Source organism: Polypterus senegalus, chromosome 15, assembly GCF_016835505.1.
Source record: "Polypterus senegalus isolate Bchr_013 chromosome 15, ASM1683550v1, whole genome shotgun sequence".
In the NCBI taxonomy this organism is placed as follows: Eukaryota; Metazoa; Chordata; class Cladistia; order Polypteriformes; family Polypteridae; genus Polypterus; species Polypterus senegalus.
Window position 1 is genome coordinate 19,510,772 of NC_053168.1, and position 22,716 is coordinate 19,533,487.

Below are 22,716 nucleotides of genomic sequence, written 5' to 3' on the forward strand. Positions count from 1 at the left end.
GTACGATGGTGGTCTTGTGGGTCCAGATGTGCTTCTCAAATGAGAATATATGTCTGGGGACAACCCGTTAAAAAGTGTGTAGCGAATCCCGCACTGCAAAGGCTCCACCCACAGGGCTTCTACTTAAAACACTCGCCTCCAGTCCATGAAGTTTAAACCGCTGGGGTTTCAGGGAGGCAGCAAAAGAAACTGAACAGAAGACTTGACGCTGAGAGAAAATTGAAGGCTAAAATTGCTGTTATCCATTCAAGAGCTCAGCAGCACAAAGTAACTGAAGCTTAATGATTAATGTGTTTAGTGAAGACAGCCACACACACACACACACACACACGTGGACCACTGCAGTTACTTGGCTCCACTTGTGTGAGAAGTGCCTTCATCTGCTATAATGTATTTCTGTCATTTCCCTTACAGGTATTGCATCACTGTGTGACATAAGAACCACAAACAGAGTTTAGATAAGCACTGTGGTTGGTGAGTGTGTGTGTGTGTGTGTGTGTGTGTGTGTAGCATGTGTTAAAACGGTGTGTCACTTTTGTCATGGCATGTTTGTATTTCCAATTAGACAGCAATGATAAATTTCTTTGGAGATGGCGGCACTGACCAAAAAAGCAGGAGACCGAGCTGGAGATGGCAGAGTTAAAGATGTTAATATGTGCACTGGGTGTGACGAGGATGGACAGGATTAGAAATGAGGACATTAGACGGTCAGCTCAAGTTGGACAGTTGAGAGACAAAGTCTGAGAGGCAAGATTGCGTTGATTTGGACATGTGCAGAGGAGAGACGCTGGGTATATTGTGGAGAAGGATGATAAGGATAGAACTGCCAGAGAAGAGAAAGGCCTAAGAGAAGGGTTATGGATATGGTGAGAGAGGACACGAAGGTGATGGGTGTAACAGAACAAGATGACGAGGACAGGAAGATATGGAAGAAGATGATCCGCTGTGGCGACCCCTAATGGGAGCAGCCGAAAGAAGAAGATGATGATATATTTGTTTAATTATTCGTTTACAGTCCATAAGTATTTGGGCAGTGACACAATCTTCATAATTTTGGCTCTGTGTGTCACCACAGTGGATTTGAAACAAAGCAATCAAGATGTGATTGAAGCGTGGACTTTCAGCTTTAATTTAAGTGGTTTAACAAAAACATTGTATGAGCCATTTAGAGAAGACTGCCATTTTCATACATGAACCCCCAATTTTCAGGGGCTCAAAGGTATTTGGAGAAACTAACATAATCATAAATATAATGGTCATATTCAATACTTGGTTGGAAATCCTTTCCAGTCAATGACTGCCTGAAGTCTGAACCCACGGCCATCTTCAAGTGCTGGCTTTCCACCTTAGTGAAGCTTTGCCAGGCTTTTACTGCAGCTGTCTTCAGGTGCTGCTTGTTTGTTGGACTTTCTGCCGTCAGTTTTGTCTTCTGTAAGTGAACTGCATGTCCAGTTGGGTGGAGGTCAGTTGATTGACTTGACCCTTGAAGAATACAGTAATCCCTCGCTATATCGCGCTTTGACTTTCGCGGTTTCGCTCTATCGCGGATTTTATATGAAAGCATAACTAAATATATAACGCAGATTTTTCGCTGCTTCGCGGGTTCTGCGGACAATGGGTCTTTTTACTTCCTTGTACATGCTTCCTCAGTTGGTTTGCCCAGTTGATTTCATACAAGGGACGCTATTGGCGGATGACTGAGAAGCTAACCAATCAGAGCACGCAGTTAAGTTCCTGCGTGCTGAATGCAGTGTTAACCAGGAAGTCTCGTCTCGCTCATTCAGCATCAACGTGTTTCGCTGTGTATAGAGTTGTGCTCTTTTGTGTTTATCTTTGTGCATAGTCAAGCCCTTCATTATGGCTCCAAAATGATCTGCTACTGCTTCAGGGGCCGTGCCCAAGCGCAAGAAGAAGATGTTAATGATTGCCGAAAAGGTAAACGTTTTAGATTTGTTGAAGGCTACGATTCTTTTTATTTAAAAAGTAGGAAAGGAATATAAGATCAACGGCCGCAGTGTCCTTTTAACCAGGGTGCAAAACAAGTTGTAAGTGGATGTAATAAGGCGGTACAGTAGTCTGGATGGAATCTGCTTTAGGGATTTGGATTGAAGACTGCCAGAAGAAGAACAACGGCAGTGCTACACAATCACGTGAAGTGGCTCCTTTAAGGGCTGTAACGCTCTCCTTTGTTGTGCAGTAAAATAAAACTCATTGTTATCGGACAAGTCATCGTGTCATTGTTGGTGAGTAACCATAATTAATTTTCTACTTACAGTACTTAGTACATGTACGTGCGTTTAGTGTCACTGTACACACATTTACTGTATACTATTTTTCTTGTATTGTACGTATTTATTGCTGGTGGCATGTCTATCGTAATGGCTGTAACTTATGTGATATCGGAGACACTCGATATCTTTAAAATAATATTTAGGTTTTACTGTATATAAACAGTGTGTTTATATACATAATTTCAATGAATCTTACCTAATATCTAAGAGAATACAAAGGGATTATGCTGTATAACTCTGGGGAATATTTATAAACAGTGTGGGAGAATTTATAAGGACTTAAAATATATAAAATAACCATAGAAACATATGGTTTCTACTTCGCGGATTTTCACCTATCGCTTGGGGGTCTGGAACGCAACCTCCACAATCAAGAAGGGATTACTGTATTCCACTTCTTTCGGTTAAAAAGCACTTGGTTTGCTGTCGCAGTATGTTTTGGCTCATTTTTTTTTTTTTTTTATTATGAATTTCTTCAACCCTTATGTGTTTTTGTTTCTTTTACCCTTTTGGTTATTGTTTGTCTTATATGTTGGGTTTTATTGTACAGCACTTTGGTCAGCCCTGATGTTGTTTTTAAAGTGCTTTATAAATAAAATGAATAAATAAATTGTCCATCTGTACTGTGAAGCATCGTCCTAACAGTTTTGCAGCAATTGACTGCATCTGATCAGACAGTATAGCTCCCTGCACACTTCAGAAATCATCCTGCCACTTCTGCCAGCAGTCATATCATCAATAAACACCAGTGACCCACTTCTATTGGCAGCTATGCATGATCAGTCCATGACACGGCCTCCGCCATGTATCACAGGTGATGTGGTATTCACTGGACCATGAGCCCTTTCTTCTCTTTCCAGCATTCTGCTATATAGTGATCTCGGTTTGCTTTGTCCAAAGATCATTATTCAAGAACTGGACAGGCCAAATTGTTTCCTGGTAAAGTCTAATCTGTCCTTCCTATGCTTGAGCCTTACTAGTGGTCTGCACCTTGTGGTAATCCCTCTGTTTTTGCTTTCATGAAGTCTTCTCTTGATTGTAGGCTTTGACAATGATAGGCCTAATACACACCGAGTGCCCTTGGTTTGGCTAAATGAAGTTTAAGGGATCTTCTTGACCAAGGACACAATTATGTGATCATCCAGCACAGTTGCCTTCTGTGGTTTTCCAGACTTTCTGGTTTTCCTGAACTCACCAGTGTGTCCCTGTTTAGACCTCATATTCGAATCTACTCCAGACCTTCTACTTGCTTAATAAATAATGAAATAACGAGGGATCTGCTCACACCTGGCTATGGAACAGCTTGTCAGTCTAATGTCCAAATACTTCTGAGCCCCTGAAAATGTTTTTTTTTTTATTTTTATGTAGATATATGGCTGTCATTCCTAAATGGCTCATGCAATATTTTTGGTAAGCCCCTTAAATTAGAATTGTAATTCTACACTGCTATCACGTAATGATTGCTTTATTTGAAATTCTTTGTGGTGGTGCACAGAGCCAAAATTATGAAAACTGTGTCTCTGTCCAAATACTTATGGACCCGAGTGTAGACGGGGTGTCAGAAGGTGGATATTGTGCAGCCTTGTCTGTGCTTTACTGCTGCTGTTAGGCTGATTTGTTGATTCTGTGTTTTGAGTCCTGAAATCTGCATCTTCTGTGGCTCTTCATTATCAGCTGTCTTAATGTCACTCTTCTTGATGGGGTGTGACACATTGTTTACTTCAAATGCATATTTTGCAATTCGTATTTAAATGAATAGAACTGCCAGTTCTTTCAACCTTAACTCCTACACTGTCATTGTAACGCTGAACAACAGAGAAGCACACACAGCACCTATGACAAAGTATTGTTCACGTTTATCACCCTACCATCGATGTCTTCAAATACCAATGTGTGATCTGAGGCGACAGGCGGGGTTTTCCCTTGCATCAGGGTAGGTTTATTTTTAAAACGTGCAGGTTGCTTTCTGCATGTGTGACACTCACTTATACTGTATGTCTAATCAGGTTCTTTTAGGAGACTCTTCAACTGCAGACAGTTCATCACTCTCTGTCAGATCAGATTAACAAGAGCACCGTTGCTCTTTGAAGTTCATCTGAAGTTTGACCTCCTCTCGTTTTACAAGCATACAGTACATACAGTGTAGAAGTGGAACATCTGTGGTGATCTAAAAGTTGTGGCACTGCAGCCCTGAATACATGAAATACTGCGAATGTGACAATCGTGTTAAAGGGTCTCATCACATTTAAAAGACCTGACCGCTCCATAAGCAGGTTTAGAAAAGTGTGCCACACAAACCACTTGTCCACCCAACAAAGAAATTTTTCCCTCCCCTGCTCTTCATATAAAATTTGTGCTGATGGAAAATTTTGTGAAACAGATGAACAAGAAAGATGAAGGATTTTAAAATTTGAGACCGATGTTTCCACGAAAAGCTGATGTCAAGATTAAGATACAAACAAAAGGCATTTCTGTTGGTCCTCAAATCAGACACGTCATCAATGCCACGCGATTTGAAGATCTGCTAGTGGTGCCAGAGGAATTTGAATTAAAGACGGTCAAGGATGTTGTTGAGAATGTTCCTGTCAGCTGCGGATTAGCAAACTCGTCCAGCTGGTTGATAACAAATTTCAAGCATATAAACCCATGAAGTGCAACGTGTCGGTGAAGATTGAACTTCTGCATTCACACTTGCAGTTCTTCTCTGCTGATCTTGCAGCAGTCATTGAAAAACTTACTTATCACCAGGACATCACAATGATGGAAAAGTGGCATTAGGGCAAGTGGAGTCCATCAGTGCTGGCCAACTGTTGTTGGACAATGAAACGAGAAGCTTCAGGCACCGAGTTCAAAGGAAAATCAACAGCAAAACATTTTCACTTGAATTGAGGTACTCAATTAAATCAGCATCATTAAGTGATTAAACACACTAAATTCAATAAAAGTTCAGTTCATGTTTCTTCAAATGATACGGCCAATCTGAAACTATATTTGTGTTTGGCTCGATTCTGTCATAAGCCCTGAAACATTTTCAGGAAGCAAAACCTTAGAAAACATTTGTATTTATTTTTTATCATTGGCTATTATGTCTACGTTTACTGATATTTTTACACTTAGAGCACCGTCAGGTTAAGTGACCCGCTCAGGGACACACCACGAGTCACAATCCGCCTTGGGGTCTGACTCCGCTACACCCTCTGATACTAGAATTGCTCGTCTTGCTTTGTTCCTCTGAGTTTTTTTTAATACAGCAAGCCTTGCCAGACTCTTAAGTGACAGTATGCTGGGTGGAATATGCTGGCGTTTAGAATTTTTTCAGGTCGTTCCTCTGGGTATGCCGGAGTATTCTCTGCTTCCAGCCAAGCAAAGTTAAACAGAGATTGTCATTTATCCGAGGCAGTAGGGGAACATTTCATCACTTCTGTGGCTACAAAAATCAAAAGTAGCCATTGCGCATGAATGCCTTTGCATGATTACTGTAAATTGGGCTTGCTAGCGTCAATTTATTTTGACTTGTCTTTTAAATATACAGTAGGCAGATGGATGGTTGGATTTTATATTCCCCGTGCTTTATCTTTTCATCGAATGAGGCACATGACCTGCATTGTATGGCACAACGGCCATGTGGCGCAATTCCCCAAGTGTGATCTGGCTCACAGGACCCTCATTGTTGAGTTGCTGAGTGGCTGGACCAGGCAAAGGCGATGCCCATATAACACCTGGCTGCAACAGATAGACAGTCATTTCCGGGGGTGGGGGACTGGACTCTGCCCAGGGGGGTGCCAAACAGCATCCCGAGCTGTTTCGTCGTTTGGTGGTGCAGCAATGTGTGCCTGCTCCCCGACCTGACCTTCATCTGGAGTAATATTTTGAAGCAGTGTTAGAATACACTGTGCTCCTACACCCTCTAAAGTCTTATTTGGACAATGTGGCACTTGTATTGCTATCATAATGGTGAGAAAAATGGCAATTGGCAAAGAAAGACAGATAGACAGACCATTATAAACCTTCAAAGTGTAGGGCTTTCCATTAGAGAAGGTGCAAAGAAAGCCAGGCCTACACCATTAAAAGGAACCTGACAGGAGCAGGTAAATTGTGAAGAGTGCCTCTAATTATGGCTTTGGCCTGGAGTGACGTGATTAGGACAATATCAAAATATTACCTTTACAAAATGACAGGAAGGGGGGAGTGTGTGAATCAAGCAAAAACGCAAAATCATCTGAACACAATCCAGAAAGACCCTACTCCGCTGACCGCACCGACACAGGCTCTCAATTTTGAACACCAGGTTATGTGGCGTCTCCTCTTTCATATTGCATGACGCCATCACAAAGCCGTCCCTTTGTCTTCTAATCCCCGGCTTCAGTTCCTCCCTGCCAATGTAGCTTTGCCAGCCTCGCCACCTCAGTTTAGAGGATCTGATTTTATAGAAATTGGAGGCGGAGTTTCCAGCCTCACTACCAGGTCTAGAAGAGGGTTGTTAAAGTGTCAGTACCACCTAGTCAGGGCGCCCACTAGTGATGGCTTCAAATCAAATTGCACTTTCAAAGCCGCTCCAGGGTTGCCTGCCTTTTTCTCTGCTTTGCCTTCCTTTTCGGGCAAGCCACTCCAAAGCAGACGGGCAGAACAAGGGGACACAGAGCTCAAGTTGTTTCTGCTGCCAGCTGACTCAGACAGTGTGGAAGTGCAACCAATTCAGGGTTCACCCAAGCTGAAAGACAATTCTTTACAGCTGAGTAAACAGGCCTTCATGCTATGTCTTTCATTACCTTCACATTCAGCTCAGTTTCAGCCGTTTGAAAACTAATTTGGTATTTCCAGTAGCTGGCAGGGTTTCTTAGTGGCGAGGCTTCTGTGTAAGGATCCTCCAGGGATGCGGGTTCAGATCGTTGCTGAGCTCACTGTGCAGTTCTGTGCAGGTCACTTAAAACACCTGTGCTGAAGAGAAGAATGTGTACGATTCATTCACACATATAACACATACAAAGATATTTGCGTATATATATACAGTGGTGTGAAAAACTATTTGCCCCCTTTCTGATTTCTTATTCTTCTGCATGTTTGTCACACAAAATGTTTCTGATCATCAAACACATTTAACCATTAGTCAAATATAACACAAGTAAACACAAAATGCAGTTTTAAATGATGGTTTTATTATTTAGGGAGAAACAAAATCCAAACCTACATGGCCCTGTGTGAAAAAGTAATTGCCCCCTGAACCTAATAACTGGTTGGGCCACCCTTAGCAGCAATAACTGCAATCAAGCGTTTGCGATAACTTGCAATGAGCCTTTTACAGCGCTCTGGAGGAATTTTGGCCCACTCATCTTTGCAGAATTGTTGTAATTCAGCTTTATTTGAGGGTTTTCTAGCATGAACCGCCTTTTTAAGGTCATGCCATAGCATCTCAATTGGATTCAGGTCAGGACTTTGACTAGGCCACTCCAAAGTCTTCATTTTGTTTTTCTTCAGCCATTCAGAGGTGGATTTGCTGGTGTGTTTTGGGTCATTGTCCTGTTGCAGCACCCAAGATCGCTTCAGCTTGAGTTGACGAACAGATGGCTGGACATTCTCCTTCAGGATTTTTTGGTAGACAGTAGAATTCATGGTTCCATCTATCACAGCAAGCCTTCCAGGTCCTGAAGCAGCAAAACAACCCCAGACCATCACACTACCACCACCATATTTTACTGTTGGTATGATGTTCTTTTCTGAAATGCTGTGTTCTTTTACGCCAGATGTAACGGACATTTGCCTTCCAAAAGTTCAACTTTTGTCTCATCAGTCCACAAGGTATTTTCCCAAAAGTCTTGGCAATCATTGAGATGTTTCTTAGCAAAATTGAGACGAGCCCTAATGTTCTTTTGCTTAACAGTGGTTTGCGCCTTGAAATCTGCCATGCAGGCCGTTTTTTCCCAGTCTCTTTCTTATGGTGGAGTCGTGAACACTGACCTTAATTGAGGCAAGTGAGGCCTGCAGTTCTTTAGACGTTGTCCTGGGGTCTTTTGTGACCTCTCGGATGAGTCGCCTCTGCGCTCTTGGGGTAATTTTGGTCGGCCGCCACTCCTGGGAAGGTTCACCACTGTTCCATGTTTTTGCCATTTGTGGATAATGGCTCTCACTGTGGTTCGCTGGAGTCCCAAAGCTTTAGAAATGGCTTTATAACCTTTACCAGACTGATAGATCTCAATTACTTCTGTTCTCATTTGTTCCTGAATTTCTTTGGATCTTGGCATGATGTCTAGCTTTTGAGGTGCTTTTGGTCTACTTCTCTGTGTCAGGCAGCTCCTATTTAAGTGATTTCTTGATTGAAACAGGTGTGGCAGTAATCAGGCCTGGGGGGCTACGGAAATTGAACTCAGGTGTGATACACCACAGTTAGGTTATTTTTTAACAAGGGGGCAATTACTTTTTCACTCAGGGCCATGTAGGTTTGGATTTTTTTTTCTCCCTATCATTTAAAAACTGCATTTTGTGTTTACTTGTGTTATATTTGACTAATGGTTAAATGTGTTTGATGATCAGAAACATTGTGTGTGACAAACATGCAAAAGAATAAGAAATCAGGAAGGGGGCAAATAGTTTTTCACACCACTGTATATATATATATATATATATATATATATATATATATATATATATATATATATATATATATATATATGTGTGTATACAGTATGTATATATGTATGTACCTAAATATACAATACAATATAATACAATTTATTTTTGTATAGCCCAAAATCACACAGAAAGTGCCGCAATGGGCTTTAACAGTCTCTGCTTTTTGACAGCCCCCCAGCCTTGACTCTCTAAGAAGACAAGGAAGAAACTCCCAAAAAAACCTTGTAGGGAAAAATGGAAGAAACCTTGGGAAAGGCTGGGCGTGCAGTGGGTGTCAAAAGAAGGAGTTAATACAATATGATACACAGAACAGAACAAATCCTTAATACAGCATAATAATAAAAATTTTAGAAGTACGGAGCAGAATTTAACAGCAGATGATATCACATAATAAGATTTGGATATTTTTAGAGTCCTGGAGACCTCACCAATCAAGCTGCCTCCCCATTTGGCCATTCCATGGCTGAAACGTTGCTCCACCAGCCAATCCGATGAAAGGACCCCTCTTTCCCATGATTCCTGTGATCCTCCATTAGGGATGACTTTACCACAGGCAGGCAAACAACTTGGCAGGTGGGCCGTGGCACCAATTGCCACATTTGGGTACCGAGAACAGAAACAGAATAGGTGAGGGTTAGTAACAGATTATAACAATCATGTTACTTATGTTTTAGGGCTAATGACTAACAACAGAGATGCAGTCTGTACAGTTAATCAGCAGCTCTAGTCAGGGTGTGCTAAACTGAAGTAGTGAGTCTTCAGCCAGGATTTAAAAGCTGAGACCGAAGGGGCATCTCTTATAGTAGCAGGCAGACCAGTCCACAGTTTAGGGGCCCTGTAACTAAAAGCTCGACCTCCCACTGTTATTTTATTAATCCTTGGAATCCTAAGCAGACCGGCATCTTGAGATCTTAATGTGCGCTCAGGTTTGTAAGTCATGATAAGTTCAGACAAGTAAGTCAGACCTTGGCCATTTAATGCTTTATATGTTAAAAGAAGGATTTTGAAATCTGCCCTAAACTTAACCGGGAGCCAGTGTAAGGATTTAAGAACTGGAGTTATGTGTTCGTATTTTCTTGTTCTTGTAATAATTCTTGCAACCACATTTTGGATTAACTGGAGGCTGAATAAAGAACAGTTTGAATAGCCAGTGAACACCGCATTGCAGCAGTCAATCCTACTAGAAATAAATGCATAAATTAATTTCTCAGAATCCTGTTTATTTAGAAAGCGCCTTAACTTCCTAACATGTTTAAGATGGAAGAAACATGATTTGGACAACTTTGTAATATGTGCTTTAAATGACATGCTAGAATCAAAGAGAACTCCTAGATTGCGGGCTGATTCAGTAAAATTAATTGGGATTCCAACTGAGTTAAATGATGACAGAATATTGCTGTGATCAGCGTCATTCCCTCCAACAATTAACATTATCGAACTTTAATGTGATGTTGTTAGATTTTCAGATTCTTATTCCGTTTTTAAATTATAAACTAAAAAATACCAAGTGATTTAATCACATCCAGGGCTGGAAATAAAAGACAAAGAGTAAGACAGCTGCTGTACAGGCTTTTAAATGTTCGAAGTGGCACAGCAGCAGCAGCAGGGCAGCAGCTGATCGAGCAAAGAGGAGGTAAAAAAAAAAACAGTATTTGTTTCCCATTGTATCACTGTCTAAGAGGGGGTTCTGGAGGAGCGACCGCGTCTCCTTGTGGTGTGTTCAGCCCTCCTCTTCACAACGCAAGTGGCACAGACGCGAAGTGGCTGGTAAATGAAGCGAGCAGGGTGGGGTAGATCCCCTAGTGTGTGTATATATATATATATATATATATATATATATATATATATATATATATATACACACACACTCACCCGCCAGTACCAGGTTGGCTCCCCTTTTGCCTTCAGAGCAGCTGTAATTCTTCATGGCGTAGGTTCAACAAGGTGCTGGAAACATTCCTCAGGGATTGGGGTCCATAATGACATGATGGCATCAACCAGTTGCTGCAGATTTGTTGGCTGTACATCCATGATGTGAATCTCCTGTTCACACCACCACATCCTAAAGGTGCTCTATTGGATTCAGATTTGGGGACTTTGAAAGCCATTTGAGTGCAGCGAACTCATTGTCATGTTCAATAAAATAGTTTGAGATGATTTGAGCTTTGTGACATGGCATGTCATCCTGCTGGAAGAAGCCATCAGAAGATGAGTACACTGCAGTCATAAAGGGAGGGATTTGGTCAGCAACAATACTCGGATAGGCTATGGCATTTAAACGATGCTCAGTTGGTTCTAAAGTGCCCAAAGTGTGCCAAGAAAATATCCCCCACACCATTACACCACCAGACGCCTGAAGCATTGGCACAAGGCAAGATGGATGCCTGATTTCATGCTGTTGACTGCAAATTCTGACCTTATCATCTGAATGTCACAGCAGAAATCTAGACTCGTCAGACTAGGCAGTGTTTTTCCAGTCTTCTATTGTCCAATATTTTTGAGCCAATGCAAACTGTAGCCTCAGTTGCCTATTTTTAGTTGACAAGAGTATTGTCACTTGCTGTGGTCTCCTGCTGTAGCCCACCTGATTTAAGGTTTGACGTGTTGTGCGTTCAGAGATGCTGTTCTGCATACTTTAGTTGTAACAAGTGCTCATTTGAGTTCCTGTTACCTTTCTTTCAGCTCACACCAGTCTGGCCATTCACCTTTGACCTCGGGCATCAGTTAGGTATTTTTGCCCAGAGAACTACTGCTCACTTTCCCTTTTTCGGACCATTCTCTGTAAACCCTAGAGATGGCTGTGCGTGAAAATCCCAGTAGATCAGCAGTTTCTGAAATAACCAGACCAGCCTGTCTGCCACAAACAACCAGGCCACGTTCAAAGTCACCTGACCAGGGATGACTCCTGCCTTGTGGTCAGTGCTGTCTGGATAAGCCCCAACCTTCTATTAACCGAAATATTATTAAGCAGCTAAGACAACATCATTTTTTAAATTCACTTTTTAAAATAAAAGACCCCAACAAACTATCATCTGGTAACTTTCAGGTGGATTCTTGACCCGTCATTATAGATCAAGTCTGCCTACTTTTGTTCATTATCACCTTACAGAAGGTCGGCTCTTGTCACTCCACATTTGCTCTTTCACTTGCACCCCCCCTTGAGAATATCGACTCACATTAACCTCTGAGGGGCTCTAGCTGGAGACCTGTCAGACCCCTGAACTACGGATTGCTAAGTGGGAAGACATGACTGAGGCAAATGAGGAATCCTGCAGGTCGCGAGACACTGGAGCAGACTGCCATGTCCTACGAGGAGAAATCTGGCCATCCCTTTCCGAGATCTGCTTGTTTCAGAATGTCTATTGGAATTCCAGGACAATCCACGAAGGTTTGGCACTGAGGCTTAGTGGCTCTTCATTAATATGTTTTAGTCGTTTTCAAAGTGTTTGCTTTCTTTTTGTAATGTTTGATGATACAATACTTGTGTTGGTTTGCAGCAAATTACTTGAGACGCTTTATTAACTCTGTGCAGCTAAAGAGCTAACTTGGGTTGGACGGTGTGTATAAAAATAATAATAATACATTTTATTTATAAAGAGTGTGGGTAGATGTGCTAGATAAAAGATTCTTAAGTTTAGCTAGGTGTCTGATTTTTTATTTTAATGTATTTTATTAATTGCTTACTTTGATGGACTCGCTATATTTTTTTAATTTATTGAGTCTTTTCACATAAACATTAATAGCATTCTCTTGTGAATTATTTCCAAACAAAGCAGACAAAGACCCACACCAAATGCCAGATCTCCCCTTAATTCAGGCCTGGGCCTCACCCTAGGTGGCCTCACCCCTACTCCAAAGGCAGGCTTTGGCCGGCACAGTCTCAGAAATAGGGCGGAAGTTGTTAAAAGTTCAAAAATAACCAGACTGTCTCAACAAATGTAGAAGAGGACAACTGTAAAACCTCAAATCCAAAACAAAAAATACTAAACAAAGTGTTGTGTGATCCAAGAAATTATTTATCAAAATAAAACACAAAATTGGAAAAACAGGACAAAAATTGGCAAGCAAAGCATAGAATCACAATCCACACGCTGGGAAACATGAGTCAAGAAGGGGGTCCAAACACGTGCAAAAAACTAAAGCAATAATGGAAAACTGACCACAATCAATCACAATGCTTAAGCTGCACAAAATTATATAAAAAAAATTTAAAAGATTAAGTAAACTTCCGCTGAGACAGAAACCCCCTGTTTGAAACATAACACACTCATTATCACTGACGTGTTTGCCTGTCTAGCAGTCTGTCCTCATGAAACAACTCGGCTCTCAACTGGCCGACTTCACTGATTTACTACACCTGTTCTTTAAGGAAATGTTCAGCTTTCACTGTTACACCTCAGATATGGTGTGGTGTGCAGGTTTTAAAAATTTCATAAACTGCTTTGTGTAATGTCCTGCCAAAGAGAAAATGATCAATACTGAAGAGAAATGGATCATTAAATTGAGAGAATAGAGAACTCAAGGTTCAAAATATACGAAACCTCCATAGCCGAACCTTTTCCCAGAACTACGAGGACTACTCAGAAAATCAATCTGAAATCTGGCATCTCGGTATCTATAAAAGTAAGCTAGGAAAGACGCTATGAAATAGACATAGACAGACAGATGTAAAAGCACCATGTGTCATAGACAGGTACAAATGATCTGTCTGTCTCTCTGTCTACAATGTAATGTCTTATCTATTATATAGTGCCTTTATCTATCTATCTATCTATCTATCATATAGTGCCTCTATCTATCTATCTATCTATCTATCTATCTATCTATCTATCTATCTATCTATCTATCTATCTATCTATCTATCTATCTATCTATCTATCTATCTATCTATCTATCTATCTATCTATCTATCAACCTTTCACAATCTATTTATTTATCTAATACATAGCACCTTTAATCTCCACATTACACAGTACACAGTTCTTTCATTTATCTATCAGTCATTTATTCCCTTTCATATCTGCAGTATATTTTATACTCCATTTCATTAGTCTCTTATATAGCTCCCTTCATGTCTATATGTGCATCTTATTGCCTCTTCTGCATCTATCTCTATTATTTAGAGACTTTCAGGTCTTTCTGTCTGTTTCTTTCTATCAGTCATTTATTGCCTTTCACATCTATTTATCTATTTATTATAAAGAGGTTTTCATATCAATGTTGTATACTGTATTTCATTAATAGCTTTTACTGTATAGCCCCTTTCATGTCAATATATCTGTCTTATAGCCTCTTTACATCTATCTGTATTATATAGTTTTTTCATATATGTCCATATATCATGCTACATTTCACATCTATCTCAAAGTCATTTATTGCCTTTTATATCTGTTTAAAGTGTCTTTCATGTCTATCCATATTTTATACTGCATTTAAAGGTCCATTGTATAGCTCCTTTCATATTAATTAATCTATTTTACAGCCCTTTTCATAGAGCTTTTTGTATCTATCTCTCTAGCTATCATTTATTGCATTTCACTTTTCTATTATGTATATATATACTGTATATACAGTACATATATAGATATATATATATATATATACATATATATATATATATAGATATATATATATATATAGAGGAGAGAGAGTACTAAATAACATAACAGATATAACATAGATAGATAGATAGAGGCACTATATAACAGACAGATAGATAGATAAAGGTACTATATCAGATAGATAGCAGAGAAAAGGCCAGGTAGTACAGTCAGTTTCATTCTCCACTTCAGCTACTGTCCGATGACAAAACAGATCAGCAGTTCAGGTTAAGCTTGTTACACAACTTGTGATGGAAGGGGATGTCAAACTCGGATGTTGATCTTGTCGACTGAGGTTGCCAGATTACACAACGACAAATGACATGATTCAGTGATGACTTTTCGAATTTCCAGAGTATTGCGAGCTCATAGCTTGCCGAAGGCCAATTGACGCCGTGCCAAGTGGTGACGCTGTCTTCACAAATGCTTTCCAGGTATGGCGAGCTCAGCCCTTGTTTTTCCTGTACCAAGCCGGATCCTGTCTTTGGTTTGCATGATCCAACACACCTGCGTTCTTTATTCCTCTTGGCTGCCTTCTATGCATTGTACTTCCTGGTGAGCGCTCACTGGCTGTCTGCCTTCTCGTACACACAAGCCATCCAAACGACATTTAAGACAAAGTCGGACCTGCTAGGGGCGAGTCACAAACTAGCATGGCTGAGTCAATGGCAGAGTTGAAATGTATGGCTATTAAGTTGCCATGATGTGGATGAACTCCACAGCAGAGTTTAACTCTCCACTGGGAAGTTCTTCAGCTTGAGAAACATGAACTACCATTTGCCGAATTCCCTCATTAACCAACAACTAGCAACAGGGTATCTATCAATGTCATTTTTGGATCATCTGAGTTACAGTCACCTGTCTGGTCTGTCTATGAAGGCCATTTCAGCTGCCATAAGTATGTTTGACCTCAGTTATTAACTACAGAGTATTGTAAAATGGGGGGTGGTCCTAAGTGTTAATTGCAGAAAGCAGACAGACGTGGGACTCTGTTGGCTCTCCGTACAAACCCTTCCTGTGTTCCCTTTAGCTTGGGCCCCCTTAAGCCCAGCCATATTGGCCAGCAGTAGCCTTTTTATCATGTCACTGATGTTATGCGATACACACTTAACTGTCTTTATTTCAATTTCTAGATCTAATAAATAATCGCTGCTTGTGTCGAGGGGACCAAACTGCACATCAACAGGAAATGTACACGATCAAGTGAGATGTCACAGATGGTGTCTCTGAAAAATTCCCCTCCTGCATTTATCTTTATAAGGAGGTTCCTAGTGGAGCTGAAGGGAGTTTTAGGGCTGCTCTCTAACAATACCTTTCCAGGGAATACATTTTTATGACTTTTAAAGGTCGCTAGTGAACAATCCGTCACATAAATGTCAAGGATTTACAAGAGGGGCAAAACTTATTTTTGGATTTGTGCACTGTGCCTTTTCATCCAGTCTTCATCTTCACCTGGAATAAGCATTAAAGGAACTGAATCGACGAGTAGCGACTCCTTATTTACTGTGATACCAGTTTTTATATACCAGTAGTTGTAAAATGGGGGGCTCCTATAAGGGGCTATTGAGTCAAGAGGTAGAGCTGAGTGAAACCTCCAAACTACTGATCTGGTTATTTAAGTAGCAGAGGGGCTTCTTAATCAGTTTCAGCTGCTTTGGTGCACTAGAGGGGTAACAATGAGACGACCCCCAAAACAGGAATGGGTGGTTTAACAGGTGGTGGCCATTGACATTTTTCCCTCCTCATCTGTTTTTTCACTTGTTTTGCATTTGGCTACGGTCAGTGTCACTACTGGTAGCATGAGGCAATACCTGGACCCTACAGAGGTGGCACAGGTAGTCCAACTCCAGGATGGCAGGCACATCACTACGTGCCATTACCAGAAGGTTTGCTGTGTCTCCCTGCACAGTCTCATGGGCATGGAGGAGATTCCAGGAGTCAGGCAGTTACTCTAGGAGAGCTGGACAGGGCCATAGAAGGTCCTTAATCCATCAACAGGACCCACCGGTGTCTGCTCCTTTGGGCAAGGAGGAACAGGATGAGCACTGCCTGAGCCCTAAAAAATGACCTCCAGCAGGCAGGCCACTGATGTAAGTGTCTCTGACCAAACAATCAGAAACAGACTTCATGAGGGTGGCCTGTGGGCCCGACATCTTCTAGTGGGCCCTGTGCTCACTGCCTGACACTGTGGAGCTCGATTGGCATTTGCCATAGAATAGCAGAATTGGCAGATCCATCTCTGGCACCCTGTGCTTTTCACAGATGAGAGCAGGTTCACCCTGAGCACATGTGACAGATGTGAAAGGGTCTGGAGAAGCCGTGGAGAATGTTATGCTGCCTGTAACATCGTTCAGCATGACCGGTTTGGTGGTGGGTCAGTGATGGTCTGTGGAGGCATATCCATGGAGGGACGCACAGACCTCTACAGGCTTGACAACGGCACCTTGACTACCATTAGGTATCGGGATAAAATCCTTGGACCCATTGTTAGACCCTATGCTGGTACAGTGGGTCCTGGGTTCCTCCTGATGCACAACAATGCCCGGCCTCATGTGACGAGAGTATGCAGGCAGTTCCTGGAGGATGAAGGAATTGATACGATTTATTGGCCCCCACGCTCGCCTGACCTCAATCCAATAGAACACCTTTGAGACATTATGTTTGGGTCCATCCGACGCCACCAGTTGCACCTCAGACTGTCCAGGAGCTCAGTGATGCCCTGGTCCAGATCTGGGAGGAGATCCCCCAGGACACCGTTTGCCGTCTCAGTACGCGCATGCCCCAATGTTGTCAGGCATGCATACAAGTACATGGAGGCCATACAAACTACTGAGTATGACTGGTAGTTGCTGCAATGAAATTTCGGCAAAATGGACTAGCCTGCCTGCTGCATCATTTTTTCACTTTGATTTTCGGGGTGTCTTTGAATTCAGCCCTCTGCAGGTTCATTTCCATCAAACAATGTGCCATCCTTTCGTTCCTAACACATTACCATATCAGTCCTTACCAGTAGAGATAGCCAGCAGGATTTTTTTCCCATTGAGATCTGATGGATGTATGTATATATATGTGTGTGTGTGTGTATATATATATATATATATATATATATATATATATATATATATATATATATATATATATATATATATATATATAAAGCAAAAACAACGATAAAGGTTTGGGGATCCACCTTGTATATTTTGGAATTGCTGTAAGGAAACAAGGATGTTTAATACTGAGTCACAGAACAGGATTGAATGCAGAGCAGAGGAGGTGGGCTTTTTGTCCACACTGTAGCTCTATTTGCAGGGGATAAAAATGGCGAGGTAGTGTGAATGAAGAGCAAAAATGGAGATTAATGTGTTAAAGTCTGTGTTTTTAGTGTGACTTCAAGTCAAGAATGTGTTAAAGTTTAAATCTTAGTCAAAAAAGTTTGTAAAGATATGTTTGCTAGGAAAAGCCATCTAAGGAATAGTTGTGTTGTGCTTGCTGGGGTCACAAGGCCTGGTCACTCCAAAGTGGTCTGTAGCTAGAAAGCAGAATGAAAATAATGATTCTGGTGTGAGCAGGAGAGGTGTCACCTGTCCTCTCAGAAATGAGTCACAACTGGACATGAACAACTGTGTCACTGTCACATTGCAGCAGGATTCCACTGATTTCTTTCCCTTTTCTCTTCACAGCACTTGGGCAAATCATGCTGTACGTCGATGGGATGAATGGAGTTATAAGTCACAACGAAACCATTCAGTGGCTCTACACACTTATAGGCTCAAAGGTAAGGAAAGTACAAGACCACCCTGCATGTTGTGTGCTTTTCATATTCCTTTCTGGAGGTATGACAAAAGACCCCATGACCCTAAAGTTACATTGGGCAGGTTCAAATCATAAATGGCCAAAGTGTGTGTCAGTGCGAAGGCCCCTGGTCTTTTTATTTGATCAAAGGGTGGCGAACTAACTAAGAAGGTGGTCAACTTTAGAAACAAAGTCGAACGTGCTGGAATGGCGGATACTCATTTCACGTCAGTCTGGACAGAATTCTGCCTTGGGCTGATGAAAATCAATGTAAAAAAATGCAAAGTGTTATTTGATTTGATTGCTCAATAAGGGGTCTAACACTTCAAAATACGTCTTATGTGAAAGACTTAGGGGGATTATTGTGGACCAACTTGGATTAATTTGAGGCTCTGAAATCATTTAAAAGCCACCCAACTAAAATGATTTTATGCTGGAGAATGTGGCCCGTGTGGTCAGGGAGGGTTTACACCTATCAGGAAGGACCCCGTTATTGGCGGTACAAGCAGCTGAGTGTGACATTGGGTCAGAGTGACACATCTCGCCAAGCTTCTTCAGGGAATCAGTGGACGGCAGATTGAACTATAGCTGGAATCCCAGAATGTTTCACAGGGAAGGGGGTTGACATCATAATGAGGCCTGTAATAATTCTGGAAAATAACTGTGTTTGTGAGACGCCACCTGACCGCCAAATGGGCATCTGTTGCAGATGGCACCATTTTGTGGCTTTTTCTGATGAATGCTATAGGTGGGTGAAATGATGCTGCAGGACTAAGCAGGCTGGGTAAAGGTCCTGTTTAATTTCATCAAGAAGCAACAACACTCAAGCACTTCCATGTGCTTGTTATCTTGTTAACAAACAGTCCGTCCAATCAGACGGCTGGGAGGATGTAGCTGTGTCTCGGGGGGGTAGCACAGAAACCTGGTCAGCATCTAAATGTGAGAGGCGGTCTCCTCTTATATCAGGTGGACAGGAAGGGGTGGGGCTTCTTTTGTCTCGGTGCTCTCAAGGGTTGTTCTTTCGTCTCAGTGCCCCTCTCTTCCTAGGTGATTTTACTTATTTTAGGTAAACCTGGAAGATGAATGAAGTTCTTGCACTTTTTCACAAGCCTTGGATTTTCTTAAAACACCCAGTTAATTAATCAATTGCAAAAATAATCCACGAGCTAAATCGATTAGCAAAGTAGCTCTCTCTGACTGCCGTGCCAGCATGTTTTGTTCAATTTTGCACATCGCCTGTGCCTTAGCCCTTGCAAATGATATGCTATGCATTTGGCCACTGGTCCCATTTGTCACTTGGGTCTCCTCAATCGGTGGTTTTCAGACTTTTTTGACTTGTGGACCTTCAGAAGACAGTAACAGTCTTTGGAGACGTCTGCGGTGGAAAATCTAATAGATGTCGTAACTCTGCAAATGCATACTGTATGTGTTATGTCTGATTTAGAGTGGAGATTTTACCATCCAGATTTACTAACATTAGTTAGGAGAGTGGGGTCCATCTAGGAGTATCGAGCTTCTGTATTTACTAACATCAGACCGGGGAGCAGGATGGTGGGCTGGAGTGGTCTCCCTTGAATGTTTGGACGTCAACATTTGATCGTCTAGAAGGGTTTTGCTTTGACTGTAATTTTTACTTTTTCGTATAAGAAGTTTATGGAAAGTATTGTAATTGTCCAAAAATTCAGTTTTGAGATTTTGATGTTTTAAACCTCCCCGAGTCCAATAACGTCTGTGTGTGTGTGTGTGTGTGTGTGTGTGTCTGAGTGCATTTTCACGTAGGTCAACCACATTTTGCATACTAGTATTAAGTTCAAAACGTAGATATCAACTTTTGAGCTGTTTCCGCTAACCACAAGTGGTACTTTACCTTTTATTCATGCAGCTGCAGAGTCCGATTTATTCAACTTTCCTTTTGTAATAATTGCTCAATATATTAATAATTTAATTTGATTTGCTGTTGATGGTTCCTTAATGTACATAATATAAAAATAGAATCATTATCTTGCGGTTTACTCCTCAAATATCCATCCCCATATCTGAGTATACGAGAAAATCTAGGGGAGACTACTCCCGATTTATTTTGTTCAAAACGTTATTTGAAAAGTGTGTAAATTAGCTAAAAAATGAAATCACTTGGGAATTCATTGATTTTTGAGGACTGGCTCTTAACCTTGGACTAGCTTGTCATGTTTGCTCCACCACACCAACCTGACCAACTCTAAAAAGGACCAAACAATTAAAATAATTTGGCAACTCGTTTCATGATGTTTAGGTTAAGTACGTTAAGGCCGAGATATACTTGATGCTATGTGACGTGTACACTTGTAAACGCTGCTGCTACTCAAGCAGTGTATCGTCTGTATTTGCATGCATACTTTATGTAAATCTGGATGATTCCACCGGGTGGCAGTGCAAGAAATCATCGTGGTGAGAAAATAACATCCGGATTTGCTGTGTTGTAAGTTGAGGGATGAAAGATGTTGAAGATAAAAATTCTTAGCATTTTTATGCTGTTGTGAATGTTAAAGAAAAGATGGCAACAGCAATACAGAAGATTCTGTATAAGACCTATAAATGTATCACGTCATTACGATGGGGAATATGTGACGCTTATATAGCCTATGCGAGAAATGGATGAAAAAAAACAACTCGAATACTTTAACATGTCAGCATTTAAGTCTGATGATTTGCTTCACCACATTGAACCATTCATCAAACATCAAAGCACACACAGTGATCCTAATGGAGCTGCAATGGCGGCTTGCCATCACTCCACGTTATCTGTGTATACTTCTTTTCTCCGACATTATCTGCTTTGTATTAACATAACTGCCTCGAATTTGCATCCATTTCGTTTCACACGTTTCTACATCCACTTTCGAAGAGCTGGTGAACTGATGCCAGCTGTTCTGACAGCCATGTCGATCACCATGGAGATGTTGATAATAAACAACAATACTGACATCACGTAACAAAACTTGGACACACTGCGCCCCCCTCCCTAATTTTTGCTGGTACTGCAACTCGTGCATGCATTGCATTAATTTCCAACGACGTACTCAGAGGACGTGTCAAAAGAGCTCTGGGAACGCATGACACCCATGACGCATGTGCGGAAGTGTCCTGAGCGTCAGGCATAAACCCGGACCTTAAGGTTCTGATTTGTGTTTGTTTCATTCTCAAATTAACACGCTTTGTTTAAAATCATATCTTTTTCTGTCGCAGGTAACATTTACTCTGACTACTGGAGAAACACTTTTTTTTGTTTTTTTGTGTTTAATAATTATCTGCACCTTCACTTTTACAAATATACAGATATCAAAATTTATTGCACATCCTTAGTGTTCCATTTCTGGATATGAAAATAAATGTAACAACAGGAGCTGGGTCATCAATTCAAATAATCGTTCATATCCGAGTGTGGTTTCTTTAGCAATATCTATATATGCAGTATAAATATAGATATAGGTATATATTTAATCCAATGTCCGTCTGTCTGTATGTCTGTCCGCTTTTCACGAGAGAACTACTTAATGGATTTAGATTGGTTTTTTTTTCTATAATTTGCTTGAACATTCCAGTTGATTTTGCGAGTTCTCTCATCGCGTTAAGAATCATAGTTCGCTTGCGGAAGCAATATATTCACGCTAATCTGAGGTTGACGGGAGGAGGAAGCGTGACGGGCGAGGCCCTCCTCACTCGCGTACCAGCCTCTGTTCGAGTTGGTCTACAGTACCTTTCGCCACGTGTTGGAACATACCTTGTCTCCGCTTAGCTAGCAATACCTTTTGTTTATTGATTTTTAAAGTCTGTCCTGTTTCAGTACTATGTGGCTGGAGCCGCGGGGGACGGCTAGTATACATATAAAAATGCAGCGTCTGTCTGCTTTTCACGAGAGAACTACTTAACGAATATAGATCAGGTCTTTTTCTACACTTTGCTTGAACATTCCGGTTGATTTTGCGACTTCTGTCATCGTGCTAAGTATCAGAGTTCGTTTGCAGTACCAATTTATTTGCATGAATACGTGACAGACATTGCAAGCCGGGTGGAGGGGGGCGTGCCACCCTCCATTCAAGTCGCTGTACCTCTTGCCACATGTTGGAGGGTACCTTGCCTCCGCTTAGCTAGCGATACCTGTTTGTTCAGCCAACATCGTCTAGAGATTGTTAAGGGGTGACATTTGACGTTTTTCAGAGAGAGAGATCAGAGCTACGTGTGTTTTAGAGGGTACCTGCTGATTGCCAGAGACATCACGGCCATGTGCTTTTCTCCCCACGGGGGGTACGCTCTCCCGTCAGAGCTGAACACGATCAGATACAGTGCCAGTGTTTGACGTCGGAGCGTACCTATCTTCCACTTGGCCAGAATTACATTTTTTTAATTGATTTGTAAAGTTTGTCCTG

General features: G+C 41.3%; 1 protein-coding gene across 7 annotated transcripts in view; it reads left to right on the forward strand.

Moving 5' to 3' along the window:
* The window catches only part of LOC120515588 (FH1/FH2 domain-containing protein 3-like), a 674,713-nt gene that overhangs the window by 395,690 nt on the left and 256,307 nt on the right, over window positions 1-22,716 (forward strand). For all 7 annotated transcript variants that reach the window (XM_039736692.1, XM_039736693.1, XM_039736696.1 and 4 more), the window contains exon 6: window positions 18,199-18,293. In XM_039736692.1, the coding sequence (XP_039592626.1) occupies window positions 18,199-18,293 (95 nt within the window). The remainder of the gene's footprint in view (window positions 1-18,198; window positions 18,294-22,716) is intronic.